At 42.4% G+C, this 18,009-nt stretch overlaps 1 protein-coding gene across 1 annotated transcript in view; it reads right to left on the minus strand.

The window, feature by feature from the left end:
- Positions 1–2,821: 2,821 nt before the first annotated feature.
- ell (elongation factor RNA polymerase II) overlaps positions 2,822–18,009 on the minus strand; it is a 34,121-nt gene continuing 18,933 nt past the window's right edge. Inside the window, exons 3-12 of the mRNA XM_070832460.1 lie at positions 16,050–16,171; positions 14,622–14,785; positions 13,174–13,424; positions 12,912–13,036; positions 9,814–9,895; positions 7,298–7,904; positions 6,789–6,855; positions 5,931–6,102; positions 5,747–5,791; positions 2,822–5,651 (exon numbers count right to left, since the gene is read on the minus strand). Coding sequence (XP_070688561.1) covers positions 5,547–5,651; positions 5,747–5,791; positions 5,931–6,102; positions 6,789–6,855; positions 7,298–7,904; positions 9,814–9,895; positions 12,912–13,036; positions 13,174–13,424; positions 14,622–14,785; positions 16,050–16,171 — 1,740 coding nt within the window. The 3' untranslated portion in view covers positions 2,822–5,546. The remainder of the gene's footprint in view (positions 5,652–5,746; positions 5,792–5,930; positions 6,103–6,788; positions 6,856–7,297; positions 7,905–9,813; positions 9,896–12,911; positions 13,037–13,173; positions 13,425–14,621; positions 14,786–16,049; positions 16,172–18,009) is intronic.

Below are 18,009 nucleotides of genomic sequence, written 5' to 3' on the forward strand. Positions count from 1 at the left end.
CTGACTTGAATGCTGAAGGGAGAAATGCCTCATACTAATATCAGACAGATGATCTGCGTTGCTGAACACTTTGGAACATAAAAAGCGATGCTTCAAAGAGCTGCGAGCTGAAATGTGTTGCATCTAAAGAAATCGGGCTGAACGGTGCTGGAAAAGCTCAAAGACGAGATGTATTGATTATGAGCATGTTCACATAAAGATGATTTATGACTGAAAGAAGAGAACACAAACAAATGAACCTCGTAACACAGACATGTAGCTAACCTTTGATATAAGCGCACACACACACACACACACGTCATACAATTCATGCAGACATACATGGGTAGAATAGCACCACATGCATGTGTTGTGTATGATATGGCGTCTTCCACAATTGCAAAACAATTTCATGCATCAAAACACAAGTAGCACAAGTAGTTCTTCTTCTTCTTGTTATTTAGATTGCATTTTTACTGACACATCAAGAATTCAATTGTAAGGATGAGTTGATTCATCACAGAGGACAGAATGGTGTGTTTACAGTTCAGTTAGAGTCGACAGGCAAATGTGCTCAGCTCATTCACAGAAAGGTTGGCTGATTCAGCGTGGCAATCCACAACAGAGCCAGCATTGTTTAGAGGAAGGGTTAGCCTGAATGGTGGCCTGAGATTGTAGCTGCAAAACTTGACCATTAATTAATTAAAACTGTATACCAGTTTGGTCAAACTGTATGAGCAGCCCAGTCACCACCTGACTGGCCACAGAATCTGGGCTTGTTTTATGTATAAGTGTTGTTCATCCTCCTTTTGTTGAAAGCGACCCTGAAGGTCATAACGGTCACTGTGGAGTTGAGTCACTCACTGTCTCACACGTAGATACAGAGACACTGCAGACGGAGCAGCCAGTAATCTCTGATTACTTGCTGGCTTTGGCTGTAAATGAGCAGACGTGGTTATTGCTCTGTGCTCACCTCCCCACAGGACGACTGCTGGCTACTGTTGTGTGTTCAATTCTCCACAACACGAGTACAAAATTAATAAAATTCAGAGAAAGCCACAGACGGCAGAGTAGCAAGTCTTGTTGTATTGCACAGTCGTTGGCTCTTAAACACAAGTGACAAAATGTCTACTATGTTTAATAATTTCATCTGAAATCAGGTGCCATAGCTTCAGTGATGTCCTCACATTCATTATATTTCTTAACAGAGCTACACTGTTGGCTTTGTTGGAGAAATTACACTCACACTTAATGTTCCTGATCACATTTTTGACCATATAAAAGCTGTTTTTCCACACAAATGCGTGTCCTTGTGGTTTGGTCTTTTACATGCTCATCGCAGGTTGCTGAGCTCCCCACAGGTTAGGTGCCAGGAGTCAGAATTGTTTGTCTCTCAGCATATCGACCAACATGTATGAGGACAGTGTTAGCTGTTTCAGTGGTTGGATGTAGAGATGTGCAGTGGACCATTTCCCTTGAATCTATGATGAAATGCCCCCATGTCTATATTACCTCAAATAATCGTCTGACCTTTATTTCAACCATGGCCTACATTTTCACATTAAAACACTGACCCGCTCTGTTAGCAGAGGATCTAAATAGATGTAGACCCCATCTCTTCATTTTGGCACAGAAATCCCAGACGAATGAAATCCTGTGTGACTAGTAAAACCTTTAAAACACGGAGGTGGAGGAGGAGAGCTCTCTGCTGTGTGTGTGTAAACATGTCAGTGTATACCCTGCTGTATGTTGGGGAGAGGGAGACATGGCAGCTTGCCACAGTGAACTCACTGACCGAGCCCCCCCCCCTCCGCCTCTCCAGCTACCCTGAGCAGCGCTGAGGCCAACTTTGGGATGAGAGCCAGTAGCAGCATAGCGCGGCTCAGGCACAGCTCAGCCCGGCCAACTGGAACACAGTCGCTATGTAGATTTCTGGGATCTTTCGCAGTGTGTCAGATTACAGCGAGCCCTGTCCTCTCTGTTGCCTTGCTGGAGCATCTTCTGCCCACGCTGCCATGCCCGGGCACTTTTTTTGGATCCACCTTTCAGTAAAAAAAGAGTAGTAAATAACACACAGTCATGGGTTATAAAAGCATGTACAGGCAACATAGTGCAGTATATAGTATTCTGTATAACAGCCTGAATGCAAAACGGATGGTTTAGCCAACCTTTTCCACCTTTTCCTGGGAACATCATTGACTGTACATAACAGCTACAGTCTCAGGAGAAACAATGAAACTGGGGAGACCAGAGGGATCCAAATGTTTCTATTAAATGTGTTTCTTTTTGGTATAACAATAACAAGCTGTGCCAGCACTGTGAGGAGGCTTTAGAAATCATCCGTGTGAACCTGCTGCCATCTACAGGACATCTTCTGCCTTACAGGCCTCAGTAATTGTAAACAAATGTTAGAATACTTACAAGTCCATTAAACAGGGGGAAAAAAGAAAGCTCTATAAAATACATCAGTTTCTCATTTATAATAGTTTTACAGAGCAGAGAGTCCAGACTTGGTGTCTCAGTGCTTCCAAAAACCTGTTTTGGTGGCTAGAAATAGATGCTTAATGTCCTTTCCACAGGAAAAGTGTTTCGGATCATAAATCCATCTGACAAACCAAACACCATCAGTGAACGTTATATTCATGGCATCACTATCCATGTTTAACACAAAAATTATTCTCCACAACAGTGTAGGATGTCAAATCATTGTTTGTTATTAGAGTACAGCATCAAAATGTTTTAAAAATGCTAAACAAACCAAAATCTTAATTTCTTCTGTGATTAACTAAAACTTCATTATAATAATGGACAGCAACAACTGGTTCAGAATTTCACAAATATGTATTTTGAAGAATTTTATTGAAACAAAGATCAATTTCAGTCCCAGTCCCTTATGGTTTTCAAAAAGCGTGCTTTGGGTTTTAGCGCCAACAATTCATGACTCTTCTCCAAAGCCCTCTTTGCTTATACAGCAGCATGTATATACTCAGAGAAAAGAAAAAAAAAAAAAAAAAAAAAAACCTATACAACAGGTCATTTTGGCACAATCAACTCATGACGGTACTCCTGTGCTGGCATATCGTTACTTTCAAACAGTTTGCTCGTCATCGGAGCAAAATGCGCTTACTGATGAACTCATTCACAATGGATTTTGACCCTAACACAGGCGTAATACAGTAATCATGTCAGAATGCTTCTAGAAAACGTGATGCAGTAAGAATGGTGAAAAGTGTCTGTCTTGTTAAAGGTTGCAGTACTGGGCGATGCCGAGTGTCCTCTCTGGTAAAAGGACGATCACCTTTAACTCTACGCCCCTCGCCCAGACATCAAGTCCCAGATCCAGCCTCAGTCTAGACCCAGCAGCGTTGCTGTGATGAGCCTCGGCCTTGATGTAGTGTTTGCATTAAGAGAATGACATAATCTGAAACAGGGCGCTACACTGAAACACTTGGAGCCCAGTCGTGCAAATCCAATCTGGAGCAAAGGAGCCTCCTCTAACTTTTCACGAGAAAACAGTGAGAAAGTTTCCACTGGATGATAAATTATGACAGAAGACATGATAACTGGAAGCAGCAGAGAATACTGAGACATGTTCCTTTGCCAACATTTGGTAGAGTGTTTTGTTTCATCCCACTCGGTAAGCACTTTGGTATACATGCTGGTCAGAGCCATGTCGAATTGATTACCTACTAATTCAGTTGGACTAGGCCTTCGCTTGGATTTTGATATCCTTGGGCAGTTTTTTTTTTTCTTCAAGTAAAGATACAAAGACTGTTCATTGTAACACATTCATAAAGCATGCACTCTGATGGACAAAGAGAAAAGTCGAAGACAAAACCCCCAGGTAACAGCAAGATCAGGAGAAAAAAGTGCTGATTTTTCATATTCACATAAAAAGATCGTTATAAGAAATGCATTCGCTGACTAAACTCGACTCACTCGTTCATCAGGTTAAGTTCTGATACAGCATTTCTAATTTGTCAACGGATCCGTCTAGGGGATCCGTCTCGACGCGGCGCTTCTCTGAGAGGAGAGCTGATCCAGGAAACAGACTTCAGGTCAACCTCTGCAAGTATTTGACATCACATTTGAAAAGGCAAAAACTGGTCGCAGGTGAGCCTCCCTCCTCTGAGAGGCCTCCGCCTGGAATATGATCAGGGATGGCTTCATCTTAACAGTCATCTCGACTGTCATGTGGGTCGATGAGCAGACAAAACGAAATATTTGATCTTTTTAAAGACACTGTAAACACTCTTTGAACATGAACTAAAAAGGCGACGATGATGGTATCTTAGGAGATGTCAGATCTGTGGCTCAACCTAACTTTTGATCATTTTGAAGATGAAAAGAAAAAGCTTCCAGATCTGCGTCCCATCTGCACAATCTTACAATTAGAGGATCCTCTGAAGCATGATGAGGAGTAGAACTGGCAATCAGCTCTTCACCGAAGTTCGAATCATCCTATTGCTACAAAAGCCATCATAACCTAAACTGGAAAGACAACCAATTGAGAGCTAAATCTAGTTTTCCATTGGTACAATAAGATGAACCATAAACAAGGACCGCTGCTGTAACCGATGAACAAGCACTGCAGCTCATGAGTGACTGCACACATTTACCCTCCGTTAAGACATCTGCACATGATTTTAGAAGGGAAGAGCCAAGCGCACAAATACGCATATGAATGTGTGCATTTAGAGGGGTTGTTTTGATTTAATCAATAGCGATATCTGCATCTCTTTAAAAGAGAGAACGAAATTAACGCCAACAGATTGACGATTAAATGGGCAAGGCAGCTTCTGAATAAAATACTGGCTGACATTCAAGATGCGAGGACAGGAAATAAGAGACACAGCTTTTAAGTACTGATATTGAGGAGTGTAAAACAGACTCAGTCCCCCCAGTTAAGTGTCAAAAATAAATAAAAAGAAAAACAGAGAGATAAATTCAACAACCATTCAATTCAGTATATGGGGAAATTCACTTAATTTTTCTAAAAAAAAAAAAAAAAAGGAAAGAAAAGAAAAATTTGTTGCATTTGGCGTACAATCTGCAGTTTTCATCTCAGTGTCCCAGGAAAGATTAGTAGGATATCTCCCGAGAAAGTGGGAAATCTTCCACGTTTGACTCTTTCAGACCTCAGTGCTCTGTAAGCATGGCGGGCTGTAGAGAAAAACAAAGCCACACAGAACCTTTTTTTCTGGATGCATTTTAACTACACAGATGGACCTGGCCACACCAGGCACAACCCCATCTTCCAAAGAAAGAAAGAGAGAGAGAGAGAGAGAGAGAGAGAGAGAGAGAGAGAGAGAGAGAGAGAGAGAGAGAGAGAGAGAGAGAGAGAGAGAGAGAGAGAGAGAGAGAGAAAGAGAGAAAGAGAGAGAGAGACAAAAGGAAAGAGAGAAAAAGATTGTGTCCGGCTTAGTCCTCACAGGAGCAATACTCCCTTCAATACTCCCTTCATGGCATCTTTCATGAGAACATTTTTAGCACAAGCGGAATCCAGAGGTTTCCTTTATCTGCTTGGTTTCCAGAGATAACAGGGAAACAATGTCTAATAACTACTTTTAAAGTTGCTGTTGATCGAACTCAGCAATAAGTCTCTTTATATGTGCCAGTTTGTTGTGTAGATATTCACAGCGGTTCTTCTCTTGACTATAGTTTGGATTAGTCTGCAGGGGATATGAAAAAGCACAGAGTCACAATCTGATTATCTACTTAAATACTTTGTGCCATTAAAATCTGATAAAGTGGGACTTAAACGTACCTTTTTTATTTTATGATACTCTTGAAGTATCTGATTGTGGATTGTCTGTGAAGAGACCAAACAAAAAAGGATAAGGGTTATGAATAAAACTGATGCAACGTGTAATGAACCAATAAAATAAATTGGAGCACTTCTTTAGTTTCTCATGATATTACAGAAAACAACAACAGAAAAGGGGATCTACCTTGTACTTGTCTGTGCCTTGTTGGAGCTGTTTGAGCTCATTGTCAAGCACAGTGAACTGCCGGGTGATGCCCTCGATGCGAGCATGCAGACCCCGGTACTCACTGTACTCGGCATTGAAATCGTTTTTATACCTCTGGCGCTGCTCCGGAGAGCCGATCACCGTGTACTTCCTAGGAGGGAAATAAGAGAAAACGTCACTGAAAGGAGATTTTGAGAGAAAGTCTCCTCAAATGTTTAGCTCAAGTGAGACCAACGATGTTGAAGACTTAATGTGAGGTACCAACACAAACCAGTGAAATTAATTTATTACAGGGGTTTTCAATAACTCCCTTTGCCCAACCCTGCTGTGTGGGCTGTTGTGGACGACAACACAATACATTTTTTGCCTATATTTACATTTTGGCTAATTAAAAGTATTCTATTAGTATTATAATCAGTAAGTATTCATTAGTGAATTAAAAGCATGCTGACTTAATTACCAGCAGTGTCTCTGTGCAATGAGCCCGTGAATGAACAGACAACTAACACTGGATTACTTTGATCCTGAAAACAAGCCAACTCTGGTGTCTGAAATCACAGAATAGGATGCGCTCCTTCTAAGCATAATTCTGAATGTTTATTTCCTCTGAAAGTGTAAGTCACACTATATCTAAAAATATGTGTATCATGCCTGTGTGTTTAGATTAAAGTACTGTACTTTCCTCCATGAGCTGTGCCTCACACCTCTCCCACCTATAAATGCCTCACAGTTTGAAAACCTCTGATTTATTACAATAAATGTAACGAGAATTCAAGCTCTCTCTGCAAGCAGCAAAGCTGTATAATCGATTGAAACCTAAAATTGTTAAATACTCACAATAAATAGTCTGCCACCTCAGGTGATGACGAAGGAATACTGGTACTGTTGCACATTCCATTCAGATCTGAAACAAGGTCACACAGCAAGAAAAGGCATTAATCTGATTGTTGTCTTTGCTCTTTGTCTCCATGTAAAACCTGCCGTGGTACAACTGGAAAGGCAACACCACAAAAAGATCATTATTTATAATTAGTTATTGTTTATATCATTCATCTCTTAGACGTGTAATCCTCTAAAGATGCCATCTGCCAGTTGAATTCAAAGGTGTGTATTTGAAGCTGCTGAGGGCATAAAGTTGAACAGCAGGGGTCTCAGTTTAATCAGCGAGTCCTGTAATGGATCCATGATGCATCACCTACTGATGACTAACTGGTGCCCATTCACATATGAAGTACCACTTCTATTCAGAAATGCCTTATCTGAGGCAAGAGCTATGAAACTGAGTTTAGTAAATGAGTCATCTTGTGCAGAGGAAAAAAAGATGTGTGCATCTGTTATGCTCTCACCTGTGCTTTTGTGTGGAATACTGTTGCTTTTGAGGTTTCCTGGGCTCATCTCACAGGCTCTGTTAGGCTCAGGCACATGCTCCTCACGACTCTTCCTCTCCTTCTCCTTCTCCTGCACCCCCTCTCGCACCCTCTCCCTGTCTTTGCTCTTCTCCTTGTCTTTATGCTTTTTTGACTTCTTCCTGGACTTGCTGAAGGTTGAAGGACTCTTGTCCCGGGGGCCCTCCGGGGCTGCGTGTCCAGAGGATGATGTTCCGATGCTGGGCGCTGTGAGCATCGTTGAGCCCGAGAAAAGCGAAGGAGGTTGGCTGAGCCTCTCTGACACCGCTGTTTCCTGAGAGTCACAATCCCTCCCGTTGTGGCTGGAGTCGTTGCTGACATCTGACAGTGCTTCAAAAGGACGGGGGATGTCCAGCACAGGGAGCTGCTGGGAGCTGGAAGTTGTGCCGCCGTCCGACATAGAAACCGCCACTCCTGCCTGCGCTCCACCTCCATTGGAGGAGCTGAGCTTGCCATTAACTGGGGCTGTTGCAGCCTTGCTGACGAGGTGCGATATCCTGGGCTTTTTGTTGACAAGAGGGTCGATGAAGTCAGAAGCAGGCCGTTTCTGGCAGAAAAATAGCAGTTTTAGTGGCAGAAAATAAGGTTCAATGTGAATTCAATGCACCTCAGAGTGAGTGAGAGGAAACCTACACTACAGGTTAGCGCAAACAAAAAAAAGGTCTGAGCTGTGGAGGAAAAAGGAGTGTACAGAGGAGAGGATCTAGTACAAGCAGATAGACGGAGGAAGCAACACAGAGAAAGACGAAAGAGTACAAAGAAAGAGTATTAGAGGATCTGTATTCTCAGTAGCACTCAGACTGTGATGACTGTGCTGTCTTTTCACAATACCAGGGATTACATTACAGACGGGCCCTTTTAACCCAGCCCACACTAATGTCTTTGGGAGTGGCTGACCCGATCACTGTGTGTTGGCTGTCCCAACAGGAATACTTTGGGGTCCTGAAACAACAATGAAAACCAGCGAGGAGCTCCGGTTGGGCCTGCAAGTCTCTTTGGATCATTTCCACACTAAGCAGTTTTGAAAGTATTTTTTCCTCTTCCTTTTGACCCTCTGTCCATGCTATGCTGTCATTTTTGTTACACTTTTCCCCTCCCAAACTGCTATATGAGAACACTCTGCAGAGGGGATAAAACAATGCTGTAATGTTGTAGTGTGGACTCGGAAAACATGGCCTTGCCTAATGTCAGGAAGACAAATTTCTGTGATCATGGAGTGCATGAGGCTACAGAACAAAGTGGCGCCGAGATCCACAGTCACACTTCAGATCATGGCTGTGATGGGCAATTTAATTTTTTCTCTCTACCAAAAGATTTTACCTTTTGTGTATTCCAGTGTGAAGGGTAACCTTTCTGAAAATGTCTGAAAATGAAACACTGACGGGGACAGAAGTTCTTTTCAAACTTATCCATAGTTGTGTGGACATGGCCTCACCCTGTTTGCCTTGCTGCTGTCCCTGATAAACCCCTCACCTATTTCAGCTCAACACAGAGCTTCACCTGCTGTGGTGCTCTTTTTCTACGAATTAATTCGAAAAAAAAAAAAAGAGCCTGGGGTACTGTTTTCTTGTGTGTTTGTGTACTGCGTTTACTGAGGGAGGGAGTGGAAAGGAAGAGGCATACAGTAGGTGTCTGAGGTGAGAAGAACCTGAGAGGAAGGAACTATATTTATAAACAGAGCAGCTCCTCCACCCTCTACCTAATGGAAGTGTAAACAATGGGTGACCCAAAAAGAAGAGAGTAGCAGGACAAGGTATTTGAAAAAAAAAACAACAACAGAATTTTGCAAATGAAGACGGATAACTAGCTTTCACTTAAATGAAATGTACAATGGGGTGTTTTTTGGTTTAATAACAAAGCTTTAGTACAAACAATGTGAGTGAGTAATCATTCAAGTGGAACCAGTTCAGAAAATATGTATTGGACAGTCACTTTTGAAATTCACTGAGGAAACAACTGTGTTCGGGGGAAGCCAGAGAATTTAGAAAAATCCCTCTATGGGAAATACCAGACACCAGCAGACTGCAGTGCAACCCAGTCAGCTGCCTGTAGTGTTTGGTAAACTGACAAATGTAAAAAAAATGCAACACACCTTCGGTGAAAATCATCATTATCAATAAACGCTGGTTTAAGATCAGGTATGCAGAGTGTATTTACACTCTAATGAATTATCACCAGGCAGTTTAAAGGCCTAAATATTCATTATAACAAAGAGCACTATTAAAATCCAAATTAAACAAAACAGGCATCCAGGCTTATTTTATTTTCAAAAGACAAAAATCAGAAAAGGTTAACGATATCACGGTATATCACTTTTCAGAATTATCATGATCATCATTCATCACGAGCCACAGGAGGAAGGGGAGTGGGGGGAAAAGTGAAGGCAGAGTGGCAGCTTGAGGACGGGGAAGTGTGTGGAAGTGAGAGACATGTAGAAGAGGGAACAGGAAGCTCACCTGGGATGGCGAGCTGCTGGCTAGCTCTTTAGGCGGACTCTCCAGAGGAGGGGCAGAGCTGTTCGGGGGCTGGCCCTGTTTCCTAAGAGAGCGAGCACACAGACACACACGCATGAAAGCCTGATATCAAAATGTAAACTGCATACCAGCACCAGAGAACACTACTTTATCTATCCAACTACCTGTTTGGGAAAACATCAGATCTAGCTGAAGCTTCGAACATTGCTGCATTACTGCTGTGTCACCTGTGTGACTGTTGCTAACTGGTTTGACCAGACACTTGGGGACAAACCATCAAAGTTTCTCAAAGAGATAAAATGCTTATGCCCTTAGAGCTAGCTTGAAAATACGCCAACATTTTATCATAACCACACACTTAATTTCAATATAGGGAAAAGGCAAAAGTTTGATAATTGAATCTGTTCACATTCAGTCTTATGTTTTTTTTAAAATTACAATTTAATACATAATTCTGGTGTGTTCTCTACAGAGGAATATGTATAATCTCACAGACATTGCTGTATGTTTATCTAATGGCTAACAATTACACAACTACAGTGATGGAGAGAAAGAGAGAGAGAAACAATATGGTGCAGCTAACTTTGGGTATGAATGCTGTTTGTCAGACAATATGCACGCAACAAAGTTCCCCGAGTTGACAACATGGTCATTCAGTGCGATCGGGGATGTACCACTATGCCTGACCACCTCCACAAGAGGCTTGAGTAACTGTGCAGTATTCACACCTGTATTTAGAGTTGTGATAACATCAGCCAAGAACCATCTTTGTGCCAGGTGTGAATAGAGACTCAAACTGATTATGATGCACTGAACTCTGACCTCACTGTGTACCAGATTAATCTCTCACAGAGCAGAAGTGTCAAAACAGAAGAGCTGTGGCCATATACAGCTCCCCAACTGAGATAAACAGGGCCTAAACAACTGGGCCAAGACAAATTTAATTTCTCAGTGTGGCAACCAGCCATTGATCCAGCTGTGTTTTAAAACACAACATATTCACACGTAGCAATGAATTCATTATCAAAGCTGAATTTTGCTTAAACAGACAGTTGTAGCTCTGCTTTTAGGATTCATCGATACAAACAAGGAAGCCCCTGCTACACACATGGCAATGAACTCAAATGTAAAAGAGCACTTTGCACATGCAGAAATGCTGCTGCCACGGCAGATGCCATTATCAGAAGGGGGCAGTTGGGTACACCAAGTCTTGTCAATGTCCCACCCTAGTTCAATTTGTGTGTGTGGGGGGGGGGGGGTGGGGTGGGGTGGGGGGGTGGGGGGTGGAGACAGGCAGGAGCTATGAGTGAGACAGCGGGCCAACCAACATGGCTGAACCTTGGACCGATGCCACCCCACACACAGATCAGCATGTGCTGGAACACTGTTGCATCATGTGCGACCCAATCATGTTGCTGTGCTACTCCTGCGTGACTGACTGCATTAGCTCAAAACTGCAGAGGAGCTGGGGCAGGGGGGGGGGTTAGATGGGAGGTTGTGGTTGTTAGTCAGCTGATAAACTCACAAATGGAGTTCAAAGTACAATAAAAAAGACACACACACACACACACACACACACACACACACACACACACACACACACACACACACACACACACACACACACACACACACACACACACACACACACACACACACACACACACACACACACACACACACACACAGGGTACTAGTATGTTTGCCTTTACATACAAAATACAAGCATGTGTAATGCACACTGAGTGGCCATAAATCAATGCACACTATACTATAATACAACAACACCATGACATGTTGTTAAAATGTTCTTTTTAACGGCACTGTGCCAGAAAGGCAGTAGTTTGATTTATTATAATGATGATATTGGGAGGTCATTGTGTTCTCCATGTGTGTAAATGATTTAAATACATTCAAGAACAACACAAAAAAACATATCATAAAACTATGTCTGTAACAGTCTCTGCAAAAGCTGGGCACTTCAGCTAAATAAGGCAGTATATGTTGCAGGGTTATTGCACTGCATTACACCATATACCAATTAGGTATCTGTATTCTTCTGGTCACTCTGTGTTAACAATCTAGCTCTCTTTAGACTTGCACCACAGGTAAAACTAAGCTCATCGTGAATAAGGAGCTATTCTTGAGTCCTCTACGTAAACACAAACTGAGAACCGAGCATTGCTGCCTGATCTATAAATAGCTAGCTGGGAGCTTGCTTTTCCTTAGTGTCCCAGATCCTGAGAAACGAGATTTTTCCACTGGGAAGAAGGCCAGCAGCTCATGCTGTCAACAAATACAACACTTAGACAAAATTCAGTGGAGCACACAGAAATCTTCCTTTGGACTCACAGGCATTTCAAAGTTATGTAATTTCAAGTTCACAGAAGTCAGTCCAAGATATCCTTCCTTATGTATCCTCAACATAATAAGTTATGTCCTAAGATGTCAAAAAGGGAGATATTTTGCATGCATACATATCGTGCCTTTATACAAGGACGTTTCTCTACGACGTTAGGCAGAGCTATAATTCTTGCATACCAGAGGCATCACCCTGTGGTCTCTCTCTGGCCATAGAGGGTAAACATAAACGACAAAACAAGGTGCTATGTAGTTTGCAGTGCCACAAATCCGTCCGTGCTCCACAAGACTCTGACTTGCAACTTGAGGAAAATCTACACAGTTAACACTAATTTAATGGAAATGTATCAGATATACCAAGGTTACAAAAAAGTCTGTATCAGCTATTGTAAAACTCACAAGCACTAAAGGGGGGTCTGGCTGCTGGTATGCAACGTCACCTAAAAGACTTATTCACAACCATTGCAAAATGGACTCCCCCAACAGTGACTCCTCAACATCTCAGTGTTGAGGAAAAAAACTGACCATTTAGAGAACAGTAGACTTATATATTCATGGCTACAAAATTTGCAAATTTCCCCGTTGTGGGACTAATAAAGGAATATCTTATCTTCCAACAACCTAACTATCTGTAAAGTAGCTGTTAGCTGCTCTAAACTTACGGCTGATGAGAATAATTATCAGAATAGGCTGATGTGTGGGTATCAAGTGAGGCGTACTTGAACAGAATTCTCTTGAGAAGTTGCTGGTCTCCTTCGGTGTAGCCTGGCCAGTCCTTCTGAATTTCTTTAAACAAAAAGTCCTTCAATGTGAAGGTGTTGTCTCTCCCATTCAGGTTCGCCACCTAGGAGAGAAGGGAAAGAGGCCTGAGTGAGTCTCCTTGCTTCTGTAGTTGAGGATAATCACAGTGGATGGCTTCACTGTGAGGTCTAAGTGACTCAAGGTGAAAACACAGAGGCACTAAATGTGTGTGTGAGTAACCTGTTGCAGGTGGCTGTCCAGGGAGTCCTTGTCCAATTGCGAGAGGCCATCTTTCTGCAACCTCAGGATCAGTTCGGGCTTCTTGTAAGGCTTGAGGGCCAGCAGGTGTGTGAGACGCTCTCGGAGCGGCCTGTGCTGTGTTGTGGTCTTCTTTAGCGTACTGCTAGAGATGATGACAGGCCGAGGTGTCCTGCGTAACGGGGCGATGTCTGACAGGCCAGGTGCCGGTTTCCGGATCTGAACCTTCTTACCTGAGGTGTGGAGGAGTTGCAGAAGTGAAGGAAGAATTTGACATTAGAGAAGCTGGACATGAAATAGTCATAGACTTCTAAACAAATAAGATGCAGACACAGTATTTTCCTCAAACACGGATTATCTATCTAAAAGAGGCAGAGACTGAGATGGTCCTAGAAAATCTCAACTAGTGTAATGAAAAAATTAACTGGAAAGTAAATTGTACTAAATTGTGATTAGAATTAAAATCTATAAAGTTTTAAAATCACAGGAAGAGTTAAGTTCTACAATCTACCACTGAGACACAAGAGCTTATATAAAAAAGAACTGAAGTGACATTTTGGCTGGAAACCACCACTTGCTTGTTTTCTTTAGGACAGAAAATAACCATAATCTCAGCAAGAAATGTATTTATTTCTGTCAACATCTTTTAACAAAGAGTGATAATGGCTGAGAGAGCTTGCAGATGACTCGCAAAACATGTATCATGCACTGATCTTTGCTGCTGCCACGTCCCCCAGAACTCACCTTCCATTATAAACATCAGCTATTACCACCTTCTCTCACTGAGACCATTTTTCAGGTGATTCAGATTCAGGTGGATCTTGTGTTGCCTCCTACTGACACTGAAACACTGTTTGGCTCCACAGCACACATGGTTTAAACATTTTTGAGTCACTGCTGAACAGTGAATAAGCTCACACTGGATTTATTTCTTTGCAGGCAAGGGGGTAGGCCTGCTGTGGTTCTCTACTGCCACTATAACACAATGTGTTTCACAGAGGAGGTCAGAAACAGAAACAAGTCAGAAAGCTGATGCATGATGCCTGGGGACATTTCTGCCTCTGTGTGTTTAAATTACTTCCAAGGGGTTAAGGAGAAAGGGGATCAGTGTGCATGTGGCACATTATACGTTTGACCACTGAGGAAGCAACCACCATCAAACTAAATAAAGTCCTGGTTACAGATGAGGCATGCTGGCAGTGTGCTGGCCCTTTGCCATTCAGGCCTGGACCCAAACAACCTGTCTGGTGCAATGTGAACTCATTCACCAGTAGAAAAAGGCTACACAAAAAGGCCATTTGGATGTTTGCAGGGACAGAGATTCTTCCAGTCGTGTTTAAATGGAAAGCTCTCTTGGGAGTTATTAAATACCAGTCAGAACACTACTGAACATGTGGTGGTCTGCGTGAGACTGTACCATGTCCCCTCACCTACGTATCTCCCCCCGGGCTTGATGACGATGGCACTCCGACTGCGAGTCTCCTCCTCGACCTGGGCCATGCTTTCCCTGGCCTTCTGGTAGGAGTCGTCTGTGGCACATACTGTAATCTTGTCCTGGATTCCACCCAAACAATCCAGCTGAATATTCCCTTCACTGCCAAAACAAAGAGATGTTGATAGAGGAAGACGGGGATACAGGGGGAGAGGGGGGTAGACAGTAAACAGAAAATGTTATATTCAAGGGGATGCTTAAAATACTGAACATATATCCACCACTACACGCCAGTTCTCAGCATTAACCTTAAAGCTCTGATGATTTGCAGTAACCCATCTCTTCACTGCGAATTCCTGACCAGATGAGATTCATTAAGCACCCTGAGGGCACAACTATTATTTTTTCAATTTCCATCCAAGTGTGGGTTCCCACAGTTCGACTCACTGCCGCATTAAATCCCATTCTTTCCTGACTTTCCGGCTCTCTTTGATTCCCCCTCCACTTAGATGAGGATTTGGCAGAAAATGAGATGGCGCTGGCGCAGTCAGTGGAAGCTGAGCTCTGTCATTTGGGTTTTAGATTGGAACTCAAGGCTGATTAGGATCCAGTCAGAGCTGTGGGTGAACTCCACCTGACCCACTTGTTAAAAATATTTTCAGAATAAATGGGTCAGAAACTCAGAGAAGCAGAAGATTCTTGTTGTTCCCTATTCTGGTCTTCTATTTCTTTCCCCTTCAACACATACATCTGGTCCTATTCATGTGACTCAGTCTACACATTTTTTCACAGGCCAAGCTAGAAGAATGTGAAGAATCGTTTAAATGGGCTTGATGAATAGTCATAACTACTACTACTATACTATACATATTACAGTCAAGATGTATTTAAACACAATGCAACATAGTCGAAGCAAAACTAAAATGCATGACCTGTTTTAATTTTCAACTATTTTATTCTTCTTCAAAATATTTTGTTTCATAATTGGGAGAGTATTCAATCAGTTTTGATTGGATTTCAATTCAACACAGCTTGTCACTTGCCTCTATAACCTTTTAACACTATTTAAAATAAATAGGGCAAGTGTCTAATTTACCAGCGTAGCACCAATAAACCTCAGGGCTGTAGCTTTCCATTTAGTAGCTGCTACTGTGTCCCAACTGTGTTCATCAGGGGTGTCTGTTGAGCATCACACTCTCAGGCCCCAACTGTGTTGAACAAACAGATCGTCTGCCTGGAAAGACTCATTAGGTAACTCTGTCCCAGACTGTTGATTATTGACACAGAGTTCAAAGACAGTAAGGTCAAGATTTAAATGCTCACCCTCGGTTTATATAAATTTGACACAGTTTGTGTTTTGGAAAAAGAAGATTTAGTTGTGCATTTGATGAAAGAGAGAAGCGTGAAAGTGAGTGTTTGCTTTCACCTGGTGATGTACTGCTGGATGCAGTCGAAGCTGCCCTGGGGGTTGTCTCTGCCCACATTTGACAGGTAGAAAGTAAATGTTTGCAGTTCACTGGAATTTTCTGACCGTGGTATTGAAATTTTCTGTTGAAGACAAGCAAGAAAAGAATAAAAACAAGAACGAACAACACATTAAATAAACATGAGACACTTTGGTGTCAGAACAAGCTCCAAACTATTCTTAATAAAATCTTTTCAAAGATGCTTTTTAGACGAGCAATAAAAAATGATGACTAACTCCACTGCATACCCTATTTTAGACGGAACCACTCATTTTTCTTTTTGATGTATTCAGTACTATAAACAAATGCTGTATACCTTGAAAACCTGGCCCAGACTCGGCAAAGCTGTGAATAAGCCTCAGGCATTTTCTTGCTGGCTTCAAAAAACACTGAAAACCTCACAGAATGCAGCTTAAAATCCACAGCCTTTTTGTCTAGCGGCTTATTCCTGCGAGTATCGTCTGTGCACTGCAGAGTGTTCCTAACTGTGTTCCCAAACGTGTGATTGGAGGAACAGCAGGTAAATTACTATAACAGAAGATCTATGATAGGTATTTCTGCAGTCTCTGGCCTTTGACACAGTTATGCACATCCTATTCCTTCCTCAGAATTACGTTCCTCCCACACTACAGGTGTTACTTTTAGAGAACTGCAGAGGAAGTAGTGTTAACAAATGTGAACTCATGCTCATAATCTCTGCAAACCTCTTATCATCAGCAAGCTGCAGGACACTTTCTTTAAATGGAGGAGATAATTTGACAGGAGACAGCTGGGATGCTGCATTTTTGCTTTTAAATACATCTTGTGCTCATACAGTTAGGCACTGGGTGAAAACGGTGAACATTTTGAAGGCAGCGCACACAAGCATGTCTGTAATCTTCTTAGAGTGAACTGTGAAATAGAGAGCAGAGAAAGCACAGGGTGACACTGAAACCTGATTCCACCTCAAAACAGTGTTACCACCCCATCATTAGGATGTGAATTCATTTGACAACTCCGGAAGAAAAAAAAAGGTCTGAGATCAACAGTACAACCAGGTAGAGGGTTGTGTTTCCAGGCTGACCCCCTGCTCAGATCTGTTTTCCGGAGCATGAATTCAAGTGGTGTCACAGCCAAGGACTGTGCATCGCACTGAGCCAGGGCAACAAAAGATAGCTGAAGTTACCAATTAGATTAGTACACTGGAACAGTTCCTCTTGACCAGTGAGCAGCTCATCGTCAATTACCCAGCCCGGGTCAGAGGCTCAGCCTGTGACTCACTGGCTCCTTCATCAGCGCTGGGACTGACGTGAGGTCAGGCTGTAGGTAGCTCAGCTCTGTTTACCAAAGGTCTCAACGCGTGCAAAGGCTGCAGGTGGCCCACTATAAATAAATACAATGTCCTTTATCTGCCCTCCTGTGCTCTCACTTATCCATAACGCTCCCCTCCACTATAACATAATACAGTGCCTCTGCTGCAGTCTACCTCAAAGATAAATCAATCGATGGAATTTAAAAACAAATTATTGTATTATAATCTAGCTTTTTATTATTGCCCTCATCAGAATTACCACTAATTAACAAAGAATACACCATAAGAATGTAGACTGGACAACATAATAGGAGGTGGAGGCATTTATGGCAGTTAAACCTTTAGCCAATCACAAAGGACGGTCTGAACCATCTGAGTCATCTGTGATGTGCTGATCTGCCTCTGAGTAACATCATAATCATCTTTTTCTTGTAATTTTTTTTTCTCTGTTGCTTCCCTGTTTCTTGTCCAGCTGGCGCTACTACACCTAAACAGCATTCTTCACTTTGCCCTTTATTATGTTTGAAGCTACGTCGAAGCAATGGACATCAAGCAGAGTGTGCTGCTACTGCTAGAAACAGGAAAACACTTCTGGGTAGGAATGTCATGACACAATTACCCATGTATTC

Source organism: Pempheris klunzingeri, chromosome 6 (assembly GCF_042242105.1).
Source record: "Pempheris klunzingeri isolate RE-2024b chromosome 6, fPemKlu1.hap1, whole genome shotgun sequence".
In the NCBI taxonomy this organism is placed as follows: Eukaryota; Metazoa; Chordata; class Actinopteri; order Acropomatiformes; family Pempheridae; genus Pempheris; species Pempheris klunzingeri.